Source organism: Stenella coeruleoalba, assembly GCF_951394435.1.
Source record: "Stenella coeruleoalba genome assembly, chromosome: 1".
Taxonomy (NCBI): Eukaryota; Metazoa; Chordata; class Mammalia; order Artiodactyla; family Delphinidae; genus Stenella; species Stenella coeruleoalba.
Window position 1 is genome coordinate 43,714,589 of NC_137169.1, and position 26,390 is coordinate 43,740,978.

General features: G+C 39.5%; 1 protein-coding gene across 4 annotated transcripts in view; it reads left to right on the forward strand.

Moving 5' to 3' along the window:
* Positions 1–1,032: 1,032 nt before the first annotated feature.
* ZYG11B (zyg-11 family member B, cell cycle regulator) overlaps positions 1,033–26,390 on the forward strand; it is a 79,995-nt gene continuing 54,637 nt past the window's right edge. The window contains exons 1-3 of one of the 4 annotated variants that reach the window (XM_079933766.1): positions 1,033–1,221; positions 22,526–22,588; positions 24,612–24,777. In XM_079933766.1, the coding sequence (XP_079789892.1) occupies positions 1,192–1,221; positions 22,526–22,588; positions 24,612–24,777 (259 nt within the window). In that variant the 5' untranslated portion in view covers positions 1,033–1,191. Of the gene's footprint in view, positions 1,222–22,525; positions 22,589–22,656; positions 24,778–26,390 lie in introns of those variants that run through there. The other 3 variants (XM_079933768.1, XM_079933767.1, XM_079933769.1) reach the window with 3 other exon arrangements.

The following is a 26,390-nucleotide window of genomic DNA, read 5'->3' on the forward strand; positions in this document are numbered from 1 at the left end:
GGTGGAGGCCGGTCAGTATGATTTTGCATTTTTTTCCACTCTACCCCCTTTTGTTTGTTTTTGTTTTTTTTAGGTACGCGGGCCTCTCACTGTTGTGGCCTCTCCCATTGCGGAGCACAGGCTCTGGACGCGCAGGCTCAGCGGCCAGGGCTCACGGGCTCACGGGCTCAGCCACTCCGCGGCATGTGGGATCCTCCCGGACCGGGGCGCGAACCCGTGTGCCGTGCATCGGCAGGCGGATTCTCAACCACTGCGCCACCGGGAAGCCCTCTACCCCCTTTTGCTACAGGATTACAGTTTCCTCAGGTGAGTACAGGGAAAGGAAAGAAGGACTGGAGAAATGAAGATGAATACCTAGGACTGATTTTCATAATGGACATAGAAGCTAAGCTATTCATGAAAGGAAATGAGGACATAGGATAGTGCGAAGAATAGTGAAAAGGTAGTAAGATCCTGAGTCTTGGTGGAGCTGAAGAGTTTTTGGAGTTGGGTATTAGAGGAAATGAGCTAGAAAGGAAGGAGGTTGAGGTGGGAGAGTTGGGTGATTAAAACTGAGATTATAGAGGAGTTACAGTTACTGGGAATGCGAAGACCTAAAGTATGAACAAGGAAATGAGAGGCTGAGGCAAGGGTGATCCCTAGAGGAGAAGAACCTGAGAAGTTAGGGCATTGGAGGAATCATCTAAAACAACTGAAATCACCAAGAATTATGACAATAAGAATGAATGACAATAAACCAGAGCACAGGGGTCTATAGGTGACCGAAAGGAGTGACAGCTCTAATCTCCTGTTACGTCGTGTATTTAAAGCTCTTATTTATAAGCTCTAGTTATTTGAGTAAGTGTGGCTCCTTTAAGGGCCTGGGAGGGGGAGAAGCCAGAAATCGGGGGCGGGGCAGGTGGGGGCGGTTATTGTTGGTACTCCTCCGCCGAGTCTGCGCAGTGAGAGAGAGGAGGCGGGACCAAGCTCCTGCTGGCGGCGAGGGCGGGGCCTCGGGGGCGGAGTCTGCGCTCCGGGTCGGGCTGCGGCTGCGGCTGCGGCTGCTACCCTTCCAGCTTGTGAGGCAGGGAGGCCGAGGCCTGGGCCAAGCCCGGAGCCGCTGTTCATCGGAGCCTCCTGGAGCCCCCGCGCAGGTTCAGCCTGGGGGCGGGCTCAGGCCCGGCCCGCCGCGGAGCCCAGGACAGAGGTTGCATGCCCGAGGACCAGGCCGGCGCAGCCATGGTGAGGGAGCGAGGCCTGCCTGAGCCGCAGCCGCCAGCCACCCTGGCCCCCGCGGCCCTGCCCTCCCCAGCTCCGATGCCCCGTCTGCTCCTGCCTTTACCTCCCCACCTTGTTACCTCCCCCTCGGTGACCGACTCCTTCTTCCCCTTGGTCTCCGGCCACCTACTGGGGTGACAGCCCTGCCCCCCTTAATCTCTCTCCACTCGGTGACACCCTTTTTTTAAATCACCTCCAGTGACAGCTTCTTTCGCGTTCCCCTTTGCCTATTCCTCCTCGTCCTTTAACCCGACCTTCCTTTTCTCCTCTACCATTTTGCGTTGTTCTCTCTTTTGGGAAGTCTACGCCGTCCTTCTTTTTCCTCCCTCTTTTTCGCTCCTGCTCTTTGCTCTCGCTTCTTACCCCCTTTCACCATTTTATTTCCACTGCCCTCTCCTCTCTGTATCCTTTCTCCTTTTCGTCCTCCACCATCCACATTTCCTCTCCCCCTTATCGGATGTCCTCTCTTCCCCGCTCTCACAGCTGTCCCCATTTCCTTCTACGGGATTCAAGGGTTTAAGCAGGAACAATTTGAGGACGATTGCTTCCCAGGAGCTGTAGGGCGGGCAGATAGCGGGTCGCAGGCTTTCTTTCTTCTTCCTTTTCTTTTTTGTAGAGGGAAGAGGGAGATTGGAGGTGTTGGAGAGAGTCTGCAAGCCTTATTACCTAATGTCAATGCAAAACCTGAGTGATAGTGTGTTTTGGAGTGATGGAGTGAGGCATGGGGTGAGGGCCGGCATGCATACTATGGCCTTATGAGATATCTAGCCTTTTGACAGAAATAACTTAAAACGTTTTAAAATGAATCTTTTTTTTTGAGTATCTTTTAATGTGGAGTTACAGTTTGGGAAATTTAAAAATATTTATTTACAAGCTTTACTATTACTCAGAACAAATGGTTTTTGTTTGGAGGCAGAGACCAGAGCATCTGGAGACCGAAAATCAGCTTGGCAGTCAGATTGTGACAGTCTCTTTAATACCTTGTATTATCTTCATTTGTTTTGCCCTCTCTGCTTTTAGTTGGGAGAGCCTTACATTTGCAAATTTTCTCTCTCCTTCCTGTTTCTCTCTCTTGCCTGTTTGAAGCTTCAGTGGGTTTTTCATTGAGTTGGGTTACACATGGTTTGCAGTTCATTTAATGAACCCTTTGCTCCATTATATGCAGCAATCTAAATTTTGGTCTCTGGGAGGAATAAGACATTCTAGTCAAAACGAAGTCCTGGTAATTATGTTCTCCTAGGAGGTTAGTTAATTTCTGTTTTTTCCCCATCTGCTTTTTTGGAAAGTGGTTTATTATAAAGTTATTTAATCGGTGAACTTTCCCTAACTCACTGACTCTGCATTTTTAGGTTGTCAATCTCCAGTGTCTGACTCCACAACAATCCTTCACATTCACAACTCATCACACTGTCATTGTATGTTAACCTGTTTCTTCCCCTGAAATGTGAGTTCTTCTAGGCAGTGACTATGCCTTACTTAACTCCTGTTATTACCAGTGCCCAGGCCAGGTAGGTGCTTGAATGATTTCACTTTATGGTCTCATTTTCCTATCTGACAAATATAATCTTGAACTGAAATTTGAGGCAACTAGTGGACTACACAGAAAGAGTGAGTTTGAGAATCTTATTTTTGGTGCAAAAAGGAAATTTAGTAAGATGTGATGATCTTCTTTTCAGAATAAAGAGCTGTCCCATCAGATACACCAAATGGCTAGATTTTTGGAAGTGTTAGCCATCCCACTGAGAATGAATGTATGAGTACAGAGGGAGTTATGAACTCCTTTTTGGGTATTTAGGATCCAAAAGTGCCGTTTGAGCTGGGCCTGAAAGGTGAGTAGGATTTATATAGATCATTTTGGGTAGGGGAAGAATGCTTTGTTGTGAATGTGAGTAGAAAGTAATTAGGATGTATTGTAGGTAGCAGGATTACCTTTATGTGACATGAAGAATGCAGGAATGAGGATGTGTAGTAGGAAATGAGACTAGAAAGACATTAGACATGGTTATGGTTTAGACTTTGTCTCCAACTAACTGGATTTTTCCTTACTTGTTAAAACACATGCACACAGTGTAAAAGTATATGTATGGGAGAGGTGAAGAGAAGGCAAAGTATTAGCTTATTATGAGCTAGGAATTATTTGTAGAGGCTACTTTAAAAAATTTCCTTGTGTAACAGGTGTAGTAGGCACTCAATAAATAGAACCAAACATTATTATAAAGCTTCGTATTTTATATTTTTCAAAATTTTCATTGTTATGTTGTGTTTTGAATAGCTAGGGATGGCTTCCCAAAGGATCCTACTTTCAGGAAGAAACCTAAAGGATTAAATTACAGGAGTTATGTTGTGGAAAACCAGATAGAACAAATAACACATGTGAATGACCTGTAATAGTACTCTCTCTTGCCTGTTAACCCTGCATATCCTGGAGTTCTCAGCTCAAGGAAGTCAGGGAAACCCCAGCTACCCTGCCTACTCATCAGAAAAACTCCCAAACAACCCTAAGTCACACACGTCCATTATGTAACTCTCTTTCATAGAATACACATCAATTGTAATTTTGTATTTCTTGCTCTGACTTTTTGGTTAATGTCTGTCTCTACCCCCAGACCATAAAAGTCAATGATACAGAAGTGGCTTTTGACTAGCTTCTGAGGGCCAGGTAATGTTCTAGGCATTGTGGTTACAGCGGTTTTAAAAAAAAAGGCATGGTCCCTTGGGGTAAGGAAGATAGACAGTAAACAAATGTGTAATGAGAATAGTTATAAATGCTAAGAAGAAATGAATCAGGGTAAGGTATGAAGTGATATCTATTTGTGTATGGCAACTATTTTAAATAGTATGGTTAGGCAGCAACACTGATAGCTAATATTTATTGAACGTGACTGTGTATAGGCCCTGTTTTAAGTGCTTTACATATTTTATCTCATTTAATCCTCATAGCAACCCAATGAGGTAAGTATTAGCTCTTGGAAGGTAGAGACCGTGTTTGTTTGGCTCATATTGTATCTTTTTTTTTTTTGCGGTACGCGGGCCTCTCACTGCTGTGGCCTCTCCCGCTGCGGAGCACAGGCTCCGGACGCGCAGGCTCAGCGGCCATGGCTCACGGGCCCAGCCGCTCCGCGGCACGTGGGATCCTCCCGGACCGGGGCACGAACCCGCGTCCCCTGCATCGGCAGGCGGACTCTCAACCACTGCGCCACCAGGGAAGTCCCTCATATTGTATCTTTAACACCTACATAGTGCCTGGTGCATAATAAGTGCTTGATAAATATTTGTTGAATGGATGGATGACTTTGGGGAGGGTCAGAAAAAGTCAGGGAGGCTTTGTTGAGAAGGGACATTTGAATTGGAGTTTTAACTTATGGGTTTTATTGGGTAAGAGGAAAGGAAAGCCATTCTTTTTTTTTTTTTTTTTTTTTTGTGGTACGCGGGCCTCTCACTGTTGTGGCCTCTCCTGTTGTGGAGCATAGGCTCCAAACACGCAGGCCCAGCGGCCATGGCTCACGGGCCCAGCCACTCCACGGCATGTGGGATCTTCCCAGACCGGGGCACAAACCTGTGTCCCCTGCATCGGCAGGCAGACTCTAAACCACTGTGCCACCAGGGAAGCCCAGGAAAGCCATTCTTGGCAAAGGGACTAGCTTGAGCATAGAAGCTGAAACTGAAGGATGTATGCAGGGAAATGTATGATTCTAGCATTAAGGGTGTGATAGGATGCAAGACTAGGTGAGCCTAGGGTCAAATTATGGAGGACCTTGAATCATAGGCTCAGGAGTTTGGGCCTCATTGTAAAAACCTTGGGTACCTTGAAAGATGTGAAGGAATTATCATAAGAGATTCTGAGGATGATCACTCCAGATCAATATGAAACATGATTTGGAGTGGCAAGAGCTGTTGCACTAGTCTGGGTGAAAAGGAAGTGCATGAACTTTCACCCTAACCTTGTGGTGGTGGTGGTGATGATTTAAATTGGAGGAAGGTGAGCATAGGGAAATGAAGTAGGAAGATCTGGCACACCACTTTTTGGCTAAGTGAATTTTCCACAGAGGCATTACTAAGGAGTTATAGAATCACTAACAGCTTTGCAATTTTGCTCTCTGGACTTCGGTTTTCATATATTATGCTGCCTTTAGGGATTTATGAGAATATGAAAACAAGGTAAATTTACCATACCAAAGTCCTTAATTTACAAACAGTAAGTCTCCCAAAGGTCATGTGTTAGGTCATATAGAGGGAGAATTAGCACTTCCCAACATTATTTAATTTTTTAAAATAGTTTTTGTATGATATGAGAAAGGAGTAATTTTAATATATATATTTAATATATTTATTTTTGAATTATATATATAGGTTATTTAATAATATACTGAACAAAATACCTTAAATTTCAGCCATTACTGTTCAACAAATGACACATTAACATAAGATAAAGCATATTTTTAAATGAATATATATTACAGTGTAGATTGAAATTAATTATGCTTATGGCATCAAAATAGATAAGAACTGACTTTTTAACCTTAAATTAGGAATTCTTGCTTTTTTTGTACTTTAAAAATCAGTGGGTGTTTTTAAATTAATTTTTATTGGGCTATAGTTGATTTACAATGTTGTGTTAGTTTCTGGTGTACAACAAAGTGAATCAGTTATACATACATATATCCACTCTTTTAAAAATTCTTTTCCCATATAGGTCATTACAGAGTATTGAGTAGAGTTCCCTGTGCTATACAGTAGGTCCTTATTAGTTATCTATTTTATATATAGTAGTGTGTATATGTCAACCCCAATCTCCCAACCCCCTACCCTGCTTCCCCCTTGATAACCATAAGTTTGGTTTCTACATCTGTGACTCTATTTCTCTTTCGTAAATAAGTTCATTTGTACCGTTTTATAAGATTCTACTTATAAGCGATATTATACGCTATTTGTCTTTCTCTGTCTGACTTACTTCACTCAGTATGACAATCTCTAGGTCCATCCATGTTGCTGCAGATGGCATTATTTCATTCTTTTTATGGCTAAGTAATATTCCATTTTATGTATGTACCACATCTTCTTTATCCATTCCTTCGTCAGTGGACATTTAGGTTGCTTCCATGTTCTGGCTATTGTAAATAGCGCTGCAATGAACATTGGGGTACATGTATCTTTTTCAATTATGGTTTTCTCTGGATATGTGCCCAGGAGTGGGATTGCTGGATCATATGGCAACTCTATTTTTAATTTTTTAAGGAACCTCCATACTGTTCTCCATAGTGGCTGCACCAATTTACATTCCCACCAACAGTGTACGAGGGTTCCCTTTTCTCCACACCCTCTCCAGCATTTATTGTTTGTAGATTTTTTTTTTTTAGATGTTGGGGGTAGGAGTTTATTAATTAATTAATTTATTTTTGCTGTGTTGGGTCTTCCTTTCTGTGCGAGGGCTTTCTCTAGTTGTGGCAAACAGGGGCCTCTCTTCATCGCGGTGCGCGGGCCTCTTACTATCGCGGCCTCTCTTGTTGCGGAGCACCGACTCCAGACGCGCAGGGTCAGTAGTTGTGGCTCACGGGCCTAGTTGCTCCGCGGCATGTGGGATCCTTCCAGACCAGGGCTCGAACCCTTGTCCCCTGCATTAGCAGGCAGATTCTCAACCACTGCGCCACCAGGGAAGCCCTGTAGATTTTCTGACGATGGTCATTCTGACTGGTGTGAGGTGATACCTCATTGTAGTTTTGATTTGCATTTCTTTAATAATTAGACATGTTGAGCATCTTTTCATGTGCTTTTTGGTTGTCTGTATGTCTTGTTTGGAGAAATATCTATTTAGATCTTCTGCCTATTTTTTGATTGGGTTCTTTGTTTTTTTGATATTGAGCTGCATGAGCTGTTTGTATATTTTGGAGATGAATCCCTTGTCAGTTGCTTCATTTGCAAATATTTTCTCCCATTCTGTGGGTTGTCTTTTTGTTTTGTTTATGGTTTCCTTTGCTGTGCAAAAGCTTTTAAGTTTAATTAGGTCCCATTTGTTTACTTTTGTGTTTATTTTCATTACTCTAGGAGGCGGATCAATAAAAATCAGTAAGTTTTTATAATTTTTCTGTTTTGTTTCTAAGTGACAAAACAAAAAGAATGGTTCTAGACTGTTGCTTGCAAGCTTGTCTCCACAAATAAAACATTGGAGGTACGGATAGTTTATTTCTAATATTGAAAATCCAAATTGGATATAACTGTCATCACATTTCTTTTTTTAATACTTAAAAAAAATACTGAGATACCTTGATGTACCATTTAAGAATCCTGATAAGATAAATGCACTCATTTACTCTTATTTCATCATCAGTGCAGCTTGTGTTTCCTGTCTTTAACCAACAGTTCATTCTAAGAATAAAAATAATTTAAAATTACTGTGTTGTTCTGTATTCAGATGAAGTTATAACAACTGAGTGACTATAATATGATGAGCCAGTTTTCTCATTTCCACTAATTCACACATGTTCAGTGGATAAATTTTTGGATACTCTCAACTATTCTGTTTTTACAGGAGAAAAATTTAAATAATTATTTTATTAGATGGTCAAAAATATACAAATTGGTGTTTACATGTGTATAACTGAGTTACTTTGCTGTACAGCAGAGATTGGTACAACATTGTAAATCAACTATACTTCAATTAAAAAATATTTTTAAATATACAAAATGAAATAGGTATCAATGTTGAATTTAATGATTGAATCATCCATGAGTTAGGAAATGCTGGCTAGAACACTACTTTTTGCATAGGTTCTAAAGCTAACCCTTAAAAACATATAACCAATAAGTAGCAGAAATAGTCATTATCTGCAATAGAATAAAAGACATTTTTAATGCTAATAATTAAAATGGGAAAATAATGTTAAAACAAAATTCTTTTTCTTTTTACAGAACTTTGTGTTTTTTTATTTTTGGCTGTGTTAGGTCTTTGTTGCTGTGCACAGGCTGTCTCTAGTTGTGGCGAGCGGGGGCTACTCTTCGTTGCGGTGTGCGGGCTTCTCATTGTGGCGACTTCTCTTGTTGCGGAGCACAGGCTCTAGGTGCACAGGCTTCAGTGGTTGTGGCATGCGGGCTCCAGAGCGCAGGCTCAGTAGTTGTGGCGCATGGGCTTAGTTGCTCCACGGTGTGTGGGATTTTCCCGGTCTAGGGATCAAACCCGTGTCCCCTGCGTTGGCAGGCAGATCTTAACCACTGTGCCACCAGGGAAGCCCAAAACAAAATTCGTGAATGCTGGGACATTTATTTAGAGAGCATGATCTCAAACATTTAGTGAGCACACAGTGTATCAGATGATATACTAATTAATCTTTACAGTTCCATGAGGTTGATGATGCTTTCTCATTGCATAGTTAAGAAAACTGAGGCTTTGAGAAATCAGGTAACTTTCCTATAGTCATATACCTAATAAGTGACAGAACAGGATTCAAGCACAGGTTTGTCCAACCCCTAAGTCTGTGCTATTTCAAATACCTTCCCTGTACTCTATGAGACTGTAGGAATCTAAACTGAATTCAGGCATTTAAAATATTTGTACTGTTATTTCCATTATAAAAGTAATTCATATTTATTGAATATGTCAAAGGGTATATATAATTTTATGGTTCTTGATCCATATTGCCAAATCGTCTTTCTACAAAGCATTTGGAGAGTATCAGATGTTGGTGGCATTCTGTGTTTAGCATTTAGATACCTTTTTAACATTGAAAAGCTTGAGACACGTGACAGGAATATGCTTTTAGAATACATCAGCTGGGGGAGAAAACCAAAAGGCTGGTAGAAATTAAGTATTATTTTAAAGTGATACTGTACTCTTAATTCTAACAGTATCTACTGTGCACTGAAAGTGTACATTTCAAGATATTATTGTGGACAGAGCATACTTGGTATGCATGTAAATTTGTGGACTCTTCACTATGCTTAAGGAACCTACAGTTTAGGCCCCACTAGTTTATAGTGGTCTTATAGCCCTGCTGCAGCCACACAGATTGTACTGCAGAACTCAGGTGGCAGCTGTACATATGGCCAGCAATGGGTCTACAAAGATCTGTATCCTGTGTACTTGGCAGCATCTAGCACATAGTGGGGGCTCAGCAAATAGTTTTGCATAGTATACTAGGATTCTTAAGATCTAATTTTTTTTTTTTTTTGCGGTACACGGGCCTCTCACCGCTGTGGCCTCTCCCGCTGCGGAGCACAGGCTCTGGATGTGCAGGCTCAGCGGCCATGGCCCACGGGCCCAGCTGCTCCGCGGCACGTGGGATCTTCCCGGACCGGGGCACGAACCCGTGTCCCCTGCATCGGCAGGCGAACTCTCAACCACTGCGCCACCAGGGAAGCCCTTAAGATTTAATTCTTTAATGAGCCAATCATTTTATGAGAAAAAGTCGTTTCATTTCCTGCTCAGTAATACTGAGCACACATGCTTGTTTATCGTGCCTCTAGTTTTGCTTACACTGTTACTTTAACCTAGATGCTGTGCCCTTCTTGATTATTTAACCTTCAGGTCTCCCCTTAAACCCTACCTCCTTGTGAAGCCTTCATTTACCCTCAGGCAGCCTTGGGTTCCTCCTTTCCTGTTTGCCTCCCCTGTACATTGTATGTGCTTTGGTTACAGCAGTTACCCGGTGGTCGCGGTATTTTTGTTAAGAAGGCTGGCTTTCTCTCCAGATTATGAGCGCCCTGAGGGTAAGAACAGAGTTGTATTTTTTCAGCTTCATGTCTTAAGCACTTGGCATAATGCATGAGACACAGTAAGTAAATAAATATTTGTTCAATGAAAGAATGTGTGTATTTTGTAGAGAAGTGCATAAGGTGATGTTAACTGAGATGTGAGTCATGAAAAAGGGGAAAAAAAGGTGACACTCTGTACAGGTCCCCTGAGGGGAAAAAGAGTTTTGATGGGTAAGAAACTTTGGATCAGATAGTTTCTCTTACTAGCGTTAAGTGATACTTTTGACCTAGGATAAACATTTCTGTACAGAAGAGTTCATCAGAAAGAGTTGGGGAAGAAGCCAAGTGATTTCAAGATGAATTGCAAAGCAATATCCCTTTGTATAAAAATTTACAAATTATTTGTCTGTAATTTGTGGAGGTATCCTTCTGGAGAACAGAATATTTAAATACAGATAGTAAAGAATCAGTGACTGGTAAATGTAGAGGGGTGGTTAATTATTTAAACATTTTGTTAGCTCTGTATAAAGATCTTTTTTCTTTTTTCCTATCTCCAGTTCTCCCTCGTATAAACACTTTTCTTAGCTCTCAAAAGCATCTTAATGCCTGTTCAATGTCATATTCTCCTTTTCTAAGGGCATTTAAAAAAAGTTTCAATGTTCTTAGTTACGTAATATCAGTTATATTCTTTTCATAGGCCTTTTAACCTATGGCAAATCATTTTATCTCTCTGTGCCTCCATTTTTAAATCTCTAAAGTGAAAAGGTTGTATTAAATCCTCTCTGTGATCCCTTCCACCTCTTAAAAAAATGTAGTAAGATTCTAGCATGTTAAAGGTAAATATTTTAGTAAAGTAGATATATTCTATTACCTATAGTACTATGGAATCAGGGCATGCCGCTTTTTTTTTCTTTCTTCTTTATAAATTTATTTGATTTATTTTTGGCTACATTGGGTGTTCGTTGCTTTGAGTCTTTGTTGCTGCGCGCCGGCTTTCTCTAGTTGTGGTGAGCGGGGGCTACTCTTCGTTGCAGTGCTCGGGCTTTTCATTGCAGTGGCTTCTCCTGCTGTGGAGCACAGGCTCTAGGTGCATGGGCTTCAGTAGTTGTGGCATACGGGCTCAGTAGTTGTGGCTCGCGGGCTCTAGAGTGCAGGCTCAGTAGTTGTAGCACACGGGCTTAGTTGCTCAGGGGCATGTGGGATCTTCCCGGCCCAGGACTCGAACCCGTGCCCCCTGCATTGGCAGGCGGATTCTTAACTACTGCACCACCAAGGAAGTCCCAAGCTGCTTTTATAGGTTTTAATTTTGTGTAAACTCCATTAATATATTACCCAATTTTTCACACCAGAAACCCTTCATTCAATTATGTTAATATTTCCATGGTACTTTAGTATTTTAAAGACACGTTCATACACATCCCATTTATTCCTCACTGCCATTTGTGAGGTAGTCGAGATGGAGGTTTAGCATTGGTTTTACAGATAAGCAAACTGAGAAGTTAATTTATTTGCCTAAGGACACACAGCTACTAAGTAGCAGAGCCAGGACTGACTGCAAGCCCAGTGCTCTTTCCATTATTAACCGAGCTTCTCTGTTTACCATATTATATTTCAAAACTAATGCTAGTAGTTTAGAGGAAAATAATGCTAAAGTATATCTATGAGTTGTTGATTCCTATGATCTGCTCATCTGCTCAGTGATTACTGACCTGAATTTTTGTTTTGTTTCTTAGAATAGCTTTATTACATGAGCTAAGATGGATGGGAAGGGGATTTATTTACCTTTGCAGGCCTTGATCTTTTTTAGATAGAAATCTAGCTCCTTGCCCTATAACACACAGCCATTTGCCACACTGCCCAAGCCTTGAAGTGACACATGCAAGAAGCTTGCCTTACCTGCATTTTTATTTGGTGTCTAGGGATCTCTAAAGAGTAGTTGGTGGTTTTTTTTTGGTGGTGGTTGTTTTTTCTGGCTGCGCCACATGGCATGTGGAATCTTGTTTCCCTGACCAGGGATCCAACCCATGCCCCCTAAAGTGGAAGTGCAGAATCCTAACCACTGGACCGCCAAGGAATTCCCTAGTTGGTGCGTTTTTTTAAAAAGAAAAATAATTCCCCTCAGTCCATGCCAAATCATTCAAAAGATCTGTACCCTTGAGCACAATATATCTGTGCCTTTGGTACTACCTTCTTGACCTTCTTCCTCATTTGTAAAATGATTGTATTTGGGGAAAGAGAAGGTAAAGGGATTATATCAAATCTAAGGTTACATTAGGTGTTTATTCCTGGAAGTCTAACTTGGTTGAATCAGTAAAAAATACAAGGGGAAAAAAACCCCATAAACTAAAAAGAGATTTCCCATGGAATACTACTAAAATGAGGAATCAAAGATTGTTCCAATATCTGAAGTTTCTTATATCAAAATGAACTCAAATGACATTTGTCTGCTTTTCAATCCCATTGTTTAATTTCAAGGCTAGATTTGGGACTTAATATTTCTCTCTAGACATATAGTCTCTTTCTCTAGGAGCAAATAAGTATTTTAAATACACCTAATAATAAATTTGTGCTTGACTGTTCGTTTATTCATTCAACAAACATTTAGTGCCTACTATGTAGCAGGCATTATTGTTGGCTCTGGGAATACAGCAGTGAACAAAACATAGTGTTTGGTCTATGGAGTTTATATTGTATAGTAGTAGCTAACATTTATTGAGCATTTAATATATGCCAGTCACTGTTCTAAGTGTCTTTCACCTAAAATTTATTTAATTCTGACAACAGTCCTGTAATGTAGGTACTGTTATTGTCTGTATTTTACAGATCAGGAAACTGAGGTATGGGGAGATTAAGTATTTATGCCTAAAGTTATATTGTTTTGTAAGTGGTAGAGCTGGCATTTTAATCCAGGCAGTCTGACTCCCAAACCCATGCTTTTCACTGCAGTGTTACATAGTCCTTCAGAGAGATGTCAGTAAAAAAAGTTATTTCTAATACTGAAATGGTCAAGTTTGTAATCTTTGTAGTCACCTGGTTTCTGGTCCAATCTTTAGGAAAAAATCATCCAGGGTTACAAAAAAAAGGAACACTGTCAGAGTCATTACCTTCTATTGGAGGATCTGTCAGTCCTAGGAGCCTTTCGGGTAGGAGATGAGATTTTTTAGCCTGTCGTATGAGTCGGAACTGAGACAACTACATAAAGCCAGGACCCGAACACCTAACAAAATGCCCACACTGTTGGTGAAAATGTAGACTAAAAAATATCTGCTTGATGGTGTAGGGAAACAAAGGAACTTATTTATCTTGACTTGGTCTCTGGATGGGAAAATTCTCTGTTGAGAATTTACAATCATGAACCTTCTGCCCTGTGTGTCTGAAACTTGAATTTATATAACTTGTGTAAGATCATGACTATTAAGTGGGAAGGGAACATTTACTGAGTTATTACTCTGTTAGGCATTGTGCTGGGGGCTTTAAACACATCTTTGCCCTTCATCCTGACAGTAGCATCATGAGATAAGGACTAATATTATCCCCATTCTACAAAGGACAGGACTGAGGATCAGAAGAGCTAGGTTATTTGCAGTATAACAGCACTGAATTCAAATCTTGGTCCAGTATTCTTGCTGCTAAGCTCAATGCCTCTGGAAGCGTCACTTCATTTTTGTGCCTCAGCTTCCTTAACTGTAAAATGAAATTTGTAATATATTTCTTTTTACTTCCTTTTGCTTCATAAAGTTCCTTTTTTACTTCATAAAGTTATCAAATGAAATAAAGGATGTGAATTTGCTTTATTCACTGTAAGCTACTGTTACTGGCATCATCTGTAAAGTGTATTTTTCCTTTTAATTAAGCAAAAGAGAGACCTTATTATTCACCAATTTGAAGTCCACAAGGTCTGTCTCGAGAAACTAAGGCAATCTTAAAATTTTTTTTTTTTTTTTTTTTGCGGTACGCGGGCCTTCCACCGCTGCGGCCTCTCCCGTTGCAGAGCACAGGCTCTGGATGCACAGGCCCAGCAGCCACAGCTCACAGGCCCAGCCACCCCGCGGCATGTGGGATCCTCCCGGACCAGGGCACGAACCCGCGTCCCCTGCATCGGCAGGCGGACTCCCAACCACCGCACCACCAGGGAAGCCCCAAATCTTAATACTTTTTGTGTCAGATATTTCCTGAAGTAGTTTCATGAGGAGAAGTAAAGTGAATTTTGAGATAAGTTACCATCTAGTAACTTACTAATTCATTCAACTATTAATTTATTGGATGCATTTTTGAGGACTTTAGTTCCCAAATATAAAAGATGCCTGATCTATTTCATTTTTTATCATACCAGCAACAGTGGAAGCCCCAGTCTCCTCCAACCGTAGACTACAATTGCAATATGTAGTCAATTCTCAGTGTCCCCCACCTCCCAACTTGCTAGAAATAAGTAGCCTACTGCTTAGAATGCTGAAATGCTTCTTTGTCATGATCCTGGCAATATAGTCACAGAATGAAGCTTTTAAATATATAAAACAAAGCAACCAGCAAATTATATAACTAAGTCACAGGGAAGTGACTGAGTATGTCTCTAGCTGAGTATTGCATAGATGACTAAATACTTCAAGGAAGGAGAGTATAAGAAAGAAAATTTTAAATTTAGGAAGATTAAAAGAAAGCCATGAGAAGAAGGTTAGGAAGAGCTAATGAGTATCAATGTGTGATTCCTCAGAGACTGCTTATGAAGAAGTCTGTCTGATACTTGGAAGTGTTGCAAAGCTCCTACCAAATATGTACCATACAAATGTAGCTTGTTGGAATTCCAGTAATTTCTTGGAAGAGAGCTTTGTAATCAGTGCCTCAGCAATGTTGTCTTAAGTTGATAGTAGTTTTTTTTATTGTTACTAGTTTTTTTTTTTTGCGGTACGCGGACCTCTCACTGTTGTGGCCTCTCCTGTTGCGGAGCACAGGCTCCGGACGCGCAGGCTCAGCGGCCATGGCTCACGGGCCCAGTCGTTCCGCGGCATGTGGGATCTTCCTGGACTGGGGCACGAACCCATGTCCCCTGCATCGGCAGGCAGACTCTCAACCACTGCACCACCAGGGAAGCCCTGTTACTAGTTTTGTATCTTAATTGTGAATTATCATTGATTTAACTTTATTATTAATCTAGTGTGTGGTGATATAAATTTGCATTAATAGAACTTTTGACATAAAAATTTCCAAATTTAGACTGACAATGTATTGTTATTCAAATAGGAAACATCCATTTTATTTATTTATTTATTTATTTTTGCGGTACGCGGGCCTTTCACTGCTGTGACCTCTCCTGCTGCGGAGCACAGGCTCCGGACGCGCAGGCTCAGCGGCCGTGGCTCACGGGCCCAGCCGCCCCGCGGCACGCGGGATCCTCCCAGACCGGGGCACGAACCTGCACCCCCTGCATCCGCAGGCGGACTCTCAACCGCTACGCCACCAGGGAAGTCCGGAAACATCCATTTTATCGTTAAAGCAGATGTCTATAAAAGTCCCTTGTAGTGATACTTCTTTGTTAATATGGTTCTCCACTGGAACTTGGGAACCAAGAGGGATGGGTAGGCTGTGAGGTTTTTTGCCCCACTTAAGTGGGCCATAGACAAAAAGCATTTGAAAACTACTAACTTTCCTTGAATTCATAGTCTTGAGGGGGAGACTGCCATCTAAACAAATAAGTTATACAGTGGCTGATTGTAATAGAACTATATACAAAATGTAGTGTGATTAAATCTGTGTTTTGGGATATGAGGGACAACTTCATGGAGGAGTGGACATATATACTGGCTCTTGTAGTGTGAGTAGGAATTTGATAGATGGACAGGTAGGGAAGGGCACTCTAAGGAGAGGGGACAGCATATATAAAGAAGGGGAGGCATAACTACCACTGGTAACATTCCTTCTCTGAACCTCAGCTTCCTCAACAAAAATAATCTCTTTTCTCCTTACTTCATAGAGTCATAATGATTGTTTTGAAAAGGCTTTGTAAATTGAAGTGCTAGACAGATGTTTAATGATGAAGGTTCTCATTATTACTTTCTTTTTTTCTTTTCTTCAACATTTGAAAGTCTTCTCTGTCTCTCCTATGTGGTGTCATTTCAAGACCTCTCCTAACCTCCTTTCAGCTTAGTTCTTTTCTTCAATGTTCTTTGTTTTTTTCTTTTGTTTTGTTTTGTTGTTCCTTCAAGGTTCTGCTTTGTGACATCTAAAGACAGGAGCAGAAGAGCAGATATTTGTGTATATACCTAGCTTTAATAGCAGGAGAAATTCTTTAATTGCTTATGTATAACTATTTAAGCTGTGATCCACGTAGTTTAGAGCAGTGTCATAATCCATGGAACGTAATCCTGCAGCCAAAAGTCATTTTGTAGTAACTCAAAGTCTTTATTTGTGGATTTTTGAACATTGTAAAATAGAATAGAATTCACAGATGTGCTTCTTAAAATTCCCTTTTTATTTCCTATCTACTTCCCTTTATACATCATAGCTGGTCCCTTGCCTTTCCCCTGAAAACCCTGCCAAGACTCCTTTTCCAACCCAGTCCACCATTATTAGATGGTAAAACCTCTGGAGAATGTAAGACTGGGAAAGGGTATAGGAGCAGTGGTAAGAAGTTACATTATGGCCAATTTAGGAAAAATAAAAGTGTGTGTATATAAATACACAAGCACATGTTTTCATTCAAAATTAAGATAGTTTTATTGAGTCTAATAAAAAATGTCTATTTTTACTAGTTGAATACATATATTATTGAAAAGTATGGCTATCATTGATTCAGTTGACACTGATTTTTGGTTATCTTGTAATATTTGAAAAGCAGAAACATGAATATAGCTTTATTTACATTTCCACAAATTTTTACTTTTGTCTTTTTTCATTTTTAATAATCTATTAATTTTGAAAACTATATGAAACATTTAGGTAAGCCATGGAACATAGTAAACAAATATCTAAAGACCAGCATCGAACTTAAGAAATAGAAGATAACCACTGCCATTTTTTCCCTTGTGTGCCCCATTCTTCTATGCCACTTCCACCCACCCCCAAGGTATCCAAGGTATTCACTGTCTGTTTTTTTGGGGGGGGGTGGGGCCTTGCCAAACCTACGCCCCCTGCATTGGAAGCTCAGACTCTTTAACTACTGGACTGCCAGGGAAGTCCTGTCAACCATCCTTTTTTATTTTAAATCTTTCCCTTGCGCTTTTCTATAGATTTATCATAACATATTGTTTAGTTTAGAGGTAGCTTTATAATCTTCTGAAATAACTTTTCAGGCAATATCATTTACTATGCCTGTATAGATGTTTAAGTGAAATCCTGCTGCACGTACAGTTTTTATTTTGCTTAGACTAACTTTATTCTTAGCATTTTACTGTCTTTAAAAGTTATTCAGAAACATACATATTGCTATGTAATTATCTATAGAGTTGATAATACCATAATTTGCTTGCCATTTCCCCCCTGTTTTAGACATTTCTATATGTGGGTTTATTTTAAGGGGGTCAGAAAAACTGATTAATCCCTTTGTGTAAATACCTTTGTTAATATCTCTGATTATTTCCCTTTGCTTGTTTTTTTGGGTTTTTTTGGGTAAATTCTTAGATGACGTACTAGATCCAGAGACTGGGTGTTTTTTGTTTTTTGTTTTTTTTTTGTGGTACACGTGCCTCTCACTGTTGTGGCCTCTCCTGTTGCAGAGCACAGGCTCCGGACGCGCAGGCTCAGCAGCCATGGCTCACAGGCCCAGCCGCTCCGCGGCATGTGGGATCTTCCCAGACCGGGGCACGAACCTGTGTCCCCTGCATCGGCAGGCGGACTCTCAACCACTGCGCCACCAGGGAAGCCCAGAGACTGGGTGTTTTTAAGATTGTAATTAAGTCTTTTCTATCAAGAAAAATTGTGCCAATTTATACTTTGACCAGCATCATTTGAGAGGACTAATCTGGGTACACTTGATTTGAATGATTCACAATGTCAGGATTATATCCTGTTCTAGAAAACACTGTGTTAACCAAAAAAATTAAATAAAGGGCTGTGGTGTTCTTTCAGGCTGGTGGTGATTTTGCTGTTTTCCATAGGATATTTTTTCAGCCATTGTTCAGGGACCATGTCATTCTGCCTGCTGTTACATGTGATAGTTAATTACAGGGCTTAGTTATCGCTTCTGATCACTTCCCCTGAGAATTTATCTATTCTTATGACTCCACTGTCACCAGTAGGGGATGATATTTTAATCTGTATGTTCAGCTGAATTCTCTCACAGAAGCATTATTAGTTCCTTTTCTGTACTTGCCTAAGCAGACAGACTCTCCACAGTCTTAACAAATTCCCCTGAAGAAATAATTCCTTGTCTTGTCTTCTTATCAGTCTTGTCAGTGACCTCATGGGAGTATTAATTACTATTTCATTTTTTATTTTCTAACTTTTTATTTTGACAATTTCAGACTTATAAAAAGTTGCAAAACTAACACGAAGAATTCTCATGTAGACATTCACCCAAATTCCCCAAATGTTAGCATTTTATCCTGTGTGATTAACTGTGCTCTTTAGACACACACACACACACACACACACACATATTTACTCCTGGTTAACTACTACTTTAAATCATGGAGTTTTTTTTTTTTAAATCTCGACTTCTCCTTCCTCTAGTCTTTTCCCTCCTTCATCTGAGCGGCCTATATGGGATAGGAGAAAGGACATGGTATTTGTAATTAAATACTTTGGTTCAAGGCCCAATTCTGCCACATTTTTAACTAGATGAACTTGGGTACACTGTTCTTTCTGATCTCCAGTATCCTCATATACAAAATGGTGTCTATTATACCAGCTCCACAGAACTGTTGTGAGGGCTAAATGAGCTAATGTATGTCAAAAGTATGCTGTATGAATGCTGGTCAGTCCTTCAGAGAATACTCGTGTATCTAGTACAGTGCCGGGCATTGTGCTAAGTACTGGGGATTCAGAAAAAATCAGCATCTGTTTCCTATTCGGTCACTTACTGTATTTTGTCAATTCTTCCTTCGAATTATTTTTCACTTCTGATTTTTTTTCCATTTTCTTTGCTTCTATCCTAATCTATAGCATTATCACCTCATGTGTGAGTCACTGCAACAACCAACAGGTCTCCAAGTTGTTTTTTGGCATTTATGTCAGTGACAAACTAATAATTGTCCTGAGGTATGGTACAGTATAGTGGAAAAGATATGGACTTCATAATCAGTAGACCTAGGTTTGCATCTTTGCCCCACTTCTTACAAATACTGTAACTCTGGGCAAGTGTCTTTACCACTATTCTAATTTGAACTCATTCTTTTTTTCTTTTAACAGGTAACTATCAGGGAGTGTTTTGGCTGCTAAGGATATACAGGAAGGGTTAATATGTTCCTTGAACTTGAACAGCATCATGGTCTAGTGGGGGAGACAGATACAGTCATAAGTAACTATGGTGTAACATAGAATTATAAAAGAAAACTAGCTTTGGAGTCAGGTATAGAGGGCAGCCTATGTAGTGGTAAAAGCACAGACTTAACTCTAGAATCAGATTGCCTGGGGTCTAATCCTGGCTCTGGCACTTATTAGCTGTATCATCTTGGGCAAATTAATAAACCCCTTAAAGCCTTAGTGTCTTCATCTTCATAAAATGGGGATACTGATAGAACTTACAGAATTTTAATGAGAAGTAAATGAAATTATATATGTAATGTACTTAGCAGTTTATTGCATATAGCACATAGCCTATGTTAACAAATAATGAGCCCAATAATTATGATTATGATATTATTATAGTATAGTGGCTTAAGAGCTTAAAAATATAAGCTTTGGCCTCATTTTTGAGTTGGAGTTCGAGTTTATCAACATGCTAGCCATGTGTATATGGGGAAGATATTTAACCTAAACCTCAGTTTCCTCATTAAAATGCATATTGTAATGGTGCTTGATTCATAGAATCTAGAAATTGAAAGAGCTCATGTATCTAAAGAGCTCTGACCCAGGACCTGAGACATAGTGTTTCATGAATGATAACTCTTGTAATTTTTATTCTTGCTCTGCCATCTGCTGGCTCTGTTATCTTTCATAGTAAATTAATCTTTCTGAGCCTTAGTTTACCTACTTTGTTCAAAACAACGTTGTCTGGAAGATTGCAAGTGTATCTAAAGTTGCTGGATTGGTGCCTGGTACCACACAACTGTCATTCAGTACATAATAGCTAATAGTTAATGGTGCAGATTAATTACCCAGGTGCTGAGGGTCAAATTAATTCTGCCCTGGAAATTAGGAAAGATAGTCACAGAACTGAATGTTGAAGGATGTGTGAGATTTTGCCACATAGAAGGACTAATCTAAAAAAAGGTTCAGAGGTGTGAAAGTGCCTGTTAAAGTGCTTAGGAAGTGATGGTAAATAGTAGGCTTCTTTAGGGAATACTCAGTTTAGTATATCTAGTAGGTAGCATGTTTGGAGGGAGAAGGAAAAAGTGGAAAATGCGGCTAGAAAGGAAGGTTGGAGCCAGTTAGTAAAACATTTCGAATACCTTACTAAATTGTTTACACTTTATTCTTTAGGTCTCTGTTTTTCCAACTTCTAACAGCAGAGGGAACTAAATTTGCTGTGGGATAGAAAAGGGAATTACTTGAAACCAGTGTTACAAACAGGAATTTCTTGGTAATCTTGTGTTTTATCTTAAAATTCATATAGTGTTTGCCTTTTACATAATATATTTGTTTCAGTACAAAAATATTTTAAGTTATTTACTGGTTGCATAACTTGATTACCTCTCCCCCAACCTCCCATACTCTCATCCCCTCAAATAAGCTTTGAGTGTGTTTGCTATTCTAAAATGTGCCAAGTTAATACTGTAGCTTTAGTCCCCTGGCACACTTCTGCTAGGAACCCCTTGAATGTGTTCCCAGCATGAGAACTGTGCTTATAGATGATATGGAGCCTTTGAAATTTTTTTTAGGAGAGTGATAGGATAAAAGCAATGCAGTGAAGAGCTGGGTTGGTCCAGATTGAGTAGAAGCCATTTCAATTAATTAGAAAGAACTTTCCTGTTTGTTCTTCCTAGAAATTGTTTAGTCTTTGAACTGTGTGGATCTCCTTATGATCCAAATGAAATCAGACTTGACCTTCTCTCCCTTCTGCTTTTTTTAGTAGGAACTTTGTTTTTACTTTGCCTAGGGTATGCCTAATTGGTGAAGGGAAAAATCTTTCTGAGCAGGAATTTCCAAGAGATGAATTGTTTAGACATGGAATTCCAGCTTCTGCTTTGTCCTTTCTTTGTTAGTCCTCCTGTACTGCTGCTGTGTGTTTAAAAATAAGGGGAATTCCCTGGCAGTCCAGTGGTTAGGACTCGGCACTCACTGCCATGGCCCGGGTTCAATCCCTAGTTAGGGAACTAAGATCCTGCAAGCTGCAGCACGGCTTCTTCTACTACTACTACTACTACTACTACTACTACTACTACTACTAAATTAGGAAATACTGATCTATCAGTACTTCTATGTTAGCTTAAAATACTGGAATTTGGAGAGTCACAGATGGCCGTATGGTTTTTGGAGTAGATCTCAGATAATCTGAGTACAGTTCTAGTCCTGCCCTGGCTTGATATATAACGTCTCTGTTTTCTTCTTTAAATGGAGATGATTATCCTTGTTCACATCACAGACCTTCGAGTATCAGGTGAGATAACATATTTAGAATTTGTATATAAAGTTGAAAAGGTAGTATATTATGGTGGATAAGGGCATAAGCTCTTGGAGCTACATTTCCTGGGTTTGAATCCTGCCTCTGACCCCTACAAGCTCTGTGTTTCCAGACGCACTGCCATTATTCTAAGTTCTTTGGTTCCTGTTTTATCTCATTGAATCCTCACAGCAACTTTATGAAGTAGGTATTATTATTATCTACATTATAAGATGAGAAAACTTAGGAGCAGAAAGGATAGGTAACTTGTGTAATGTCACACAGTTAGTAAATGAAAAGTTGGGATTTGCACTGTAGCTCCAAAGCCCAGGTGGATTAACTGTTAGGCACATGTACTTCCCAAAAGAAGAGCAGCTGACTAGAAAAGTCTTATGCTTACTAATCGGAATTAACATAGAGATGACGGGAAGTTTTCTTTGAAAAGGAAAAATTTGTGGGGTCTAAAAACCTGTTTTTGTTTGTGGACATATTTTATCAATTGGAAAAAAATTTTTTAGAATGATTAATTAAATATTATAAATGTCCATATGTTACTACCTGGGTTTGTTCTGTTAAAATGACTTCTAAAAATTATGTACTCAGAAGGTTCAGATGTCTCCCCTCTGATAGTTACCCAACTTTCATTTATTTTCTCTTTTGTAAAATAAATAGATCATTTTGAAACTTACCAACGGAGGTCAAAGGGCATCTTGTTTCATCTGGGTGATGAATTTTAGACATTTAGAAAGATGGTACAATGAAGAGTAGAAAAAGCAGAAAGAATTCATACTTACAACACAGGAAATAAGAGAGAATAGGCAAAGTTCTGTGATGCAGAAGTTGAATTTGAAGAATTACTTACTCTGAACTTTTTCTTATTTGTCCTAGCTACACGTAGCTGCAGAGGATACAGAGATATATAGTCTTTGTTACAAGTGGTCCTGTGCCCAGGTAAAAATAAAAGGTTTTATTAACATGGAAGAAAAGAAGAACAAGTTTTAGGGTTGGCAGCTCACAGTCTCTGCTTCATTGGGCCAACCATTTAACTTTTGTGAAGTCTGTTTCCTCATCTTAAAAAATAATGTCTTTGTTGTCCATCTTACTCAGTTATTACAATATCAAATGTGTCAATGTGAAAGCGCTTTGTAAACTGTAAAGTATGTAACCATTTTAATAAGTTGAAAAATTATTTATTTATTTATTTATTGGCTGCATTGGGCCTTCGTTGCTACACGTGAGCTTTCTCTAGTTGTGGCGAGCGGGGGCCGCTCTTCCTTGCGGTGTGCAGGCTTCTCACTGCAGTGGCTTCTCTTGTTGCGGAGCATAGGCTCTAGGCGTGCGGGCTTCAGTAATTGTGGCACATGGGCTCAGTAGTCGTGGCACGCAAGCTCTAGAGCGCAGGCTCAGTAGTTGTGGCTTGCGGGCTTAGTTGCTCTGCAGAATGCGGGATCTTCCCGGGCTAGGGATCGAGCCCGTGTCCCCTGCATTTGCAGGTGGATTCTTAACCACTGTGCCACCAGAGAAGTCCCAATGCTATTTTAAATGGAATTGTTGCCTTAATTCCATTTTCGTATTTTTAATTGTAAGTGAATGGAAATATAGGTATTTTTATATATTGATCTTATATCCTATAACCATGATGAACTTGTTTTTGGTTTTTCTTTTTTAGATCTGATAGTTTTTTTGGTGTGAATTCCTTAGGATTTTCTTTTGCAAAATTATGTTACCTGCAAATAGAGACAGTTTTACTTTTCCTCTCCAATCTGTATGCTTTTTCTTTCTTTTTATCTTTTTCTTTCTTTTTGGTTTTCTTTTTTTTTTGCCTAATTCTAGGACCTTCAGTACAATGTTGAATTTGACGTGGTGAGACCAGATATCTTTGTCTTATTCCTGATTTTAGGGGGAAAGTATTCAGACTTTCAACATTAAGTATGATACTAATTGGGTTTTTCATGGATGACCTTTATCAGGTTGAGGAAGTTCTATAAACTATGTAATTTTTAAAACTTACCTTTTAAAAAATTATTTATTTATTTATTTATTTAGTTGCTCCAGGTCTTAGTTTACACTTTGTCACTTACTGTGTGTAGAATACTGAGAAAGATGTTAGTTTTCTGAGCCAGTTTTCCGTTGTTCAAAAATGAAGATAATCCTTCACTGCTTTGTAAAGTAGGGGTGAGGAATAAATGAAATAATGGATAATTCATGTTAAACACTCAGCAGAGTCATATAGAAAGCACCTAATGGATGGTAGCTACTGTAATTATATTTTAGTTATATTATTGTTGTTGGGGACACTTAGAGTGTTTATTTCTGTAATTAAAACCCTTATACTTAATCTTTGTGCTTATTTGATTAGTTCTTTATTCCTCAGGTTGGAATAACTGGGTTAACCTTTTTCTTTTTTGAGGATAACACCTATAGCACATTCTTTTACCCAAATAAACTGATCATATTTGAACTATTAGGTTGGGATAGGAATTTTGTGGGAGATTAACTTGGAAAGTAAATTGGGGCTAGATTTTGGAAGGACTCGGGCATCGTCTTTCTAACAATCTAAGAATTTTGTCTTTTGTCTCCAGCTCCATGAAGTCCATTGACATTTTGAGCAGTAGAGGGTAATTTAGGGCTGGTAAGTTAGGAAGATTAATCTGCTGTGCCTCTGAGGTCTTCCCTGACCATCCCTGACTGATTAGGGTACTCTGCTATGTGCTTATGTGACTACCCAATATATCCTCTATATTTAGTATTTAATAGACTTTATGTAAATATTTGTTTAAATGTTTCTCTTTTCCTGCTTCTTGAGAACATGGACCACATGTTGTATTCCCACTGTCTAACACGGTATCTAGCACAAGGTAGACATTTGAATAAAAGTACTTGTTGAACAAGGAAATGAATATTTTGTTCTCCACTTTTCTGGAAACTAACTTGTTGGCTTTTGTTTTCCCTTTGTTTCTTCCTGGGATCCAAGGAGGAGGCATCTCCTTATTCCTTACTTGATATCTGCTTGAATTTCCTGACTACTCACCTTGAGAAGTTCTGCTCAGCAAGGCAAGATGGAACACTGTGTCTGCAGGAACCTGGAGTATTCCCACAGGAGGTGGCTGATCGGCTGCTTCAGACCATGGCTTTTCATGGTAAGAAATGAAATAAATAGAGGAAACAGAAATTATGTGCTGTTAATTGGCATTGAATTTTGAAGTGCTACTGTGGCCATTTAATGATTTTCGTAGAAATAACAGAAAACCCTAATTCTAGGAAAAGGAATTCATTTATTTTTGCCAATCCTGCCACTTACTTTATAATTTGTGATAAGCATTTTTATTTTCTAATGTGGCAAATCATTTTTTATTTGTTTCTTCTATATTGTTTTGTTTTGAGGAGCCATTCTCAAGGCAAAAATAACTTCTCTTCCAAAATAGCAGTTTAGAAGTCTGCTGGTCTAAAACACCTTACATTACCATTTGGCAGCAGGAAAATCAATAAATACTACTATGGAAAAACTAGTTTCTGCTTTTGACCTTTGAAATGGGAAATCATAGCTAATTTATTACTTCTGTTTTTAAGAACAAATTCTGAAAATAAATTATGAAAGATTTATCTGTGAAATTCTGGTTATGTATATTGATAATTTTTGTTACCTCTATATAAGTTTTAAGTTGAAAGAGATATAATGCCTTTATATATTTAGGGTGTATGAACTCTTACAAGTAAGAAACACAATTTTCCCACAACTATAAAATAGAATGAAAATGTGGCAGTAACGATAATTATCATTTATTGATTGCCTCTTGCATGTAATAATGTCAAGCGTTTTATATGCTTTTCTTGAATTTGACTTTTCTCAAAAACCTGTAACATAGCTATTTTTATCCAATTTATATACAGATAAGGAAACTGAGGTTCAGAGATGTAACTTGTTAAGAGTCACAGTGTTAATAACTGTCGTGGTTCAAATGCAGATCTGTTTGATTCTAAATCTATGCTATTTTCACTGCCACACAACCTTCCTATACCTACATTAGAGGTATTCCTGCTCCTAGATGCCTGATGATGGTATACACTTTTGTTGTGACTTTAAATATGTAGATACACACAGACACATACACATTTATTGAGTTGGCCAAAATATCTTACAGAAAAACCCGAACAAACTTTGTGGACAATCCGATAACATATATATATTTATAAATATTATATTTTATTAAATATTAAATATAAATATATAAATTTATTATGTATACTTAAAGTCGCAGCAAAAGTGTATACCATTATCTGGCATATAGAGAGAGAGAGAGAGGGAGGGCGGGAGGGAGAGGGAGAGAGAGGGAGAGAGGGAGGGAGGTAGAGGGAGAGAGAGAAGGAGGAGAGCGAACACAAATGCAGATAATGCATTCCAAGGAAAGGTGGGAGAAATAAGGCTGTAATTGAGGTATTTTGGAATAATTTAGGGAAGAAGAAGATACCTACATTCCTTGGTTTTCACTAAGCTGCTCAAGTCTGTAGTGTCTTTGAATTCTTCCAACCTGCCAAAGGAACTAGGGTAAATTTCAGTAGATATTATCCATGTTAAAGTTAGAGGTCCCTGGGCTTCCCTGGTGGCACAGTGGTTGAGAGTCCGCCTGCCGATGCAGGGGACACGGGTTCGTGCCCCAGTCTGGGAGGATCCCACATGCCGCAGAGCGGCTGGGCCAGTGAGCCATGGCCGCTGAGCCTGTGCGTCCGGAGCCTGTGCTCCGCAACGGGAGAG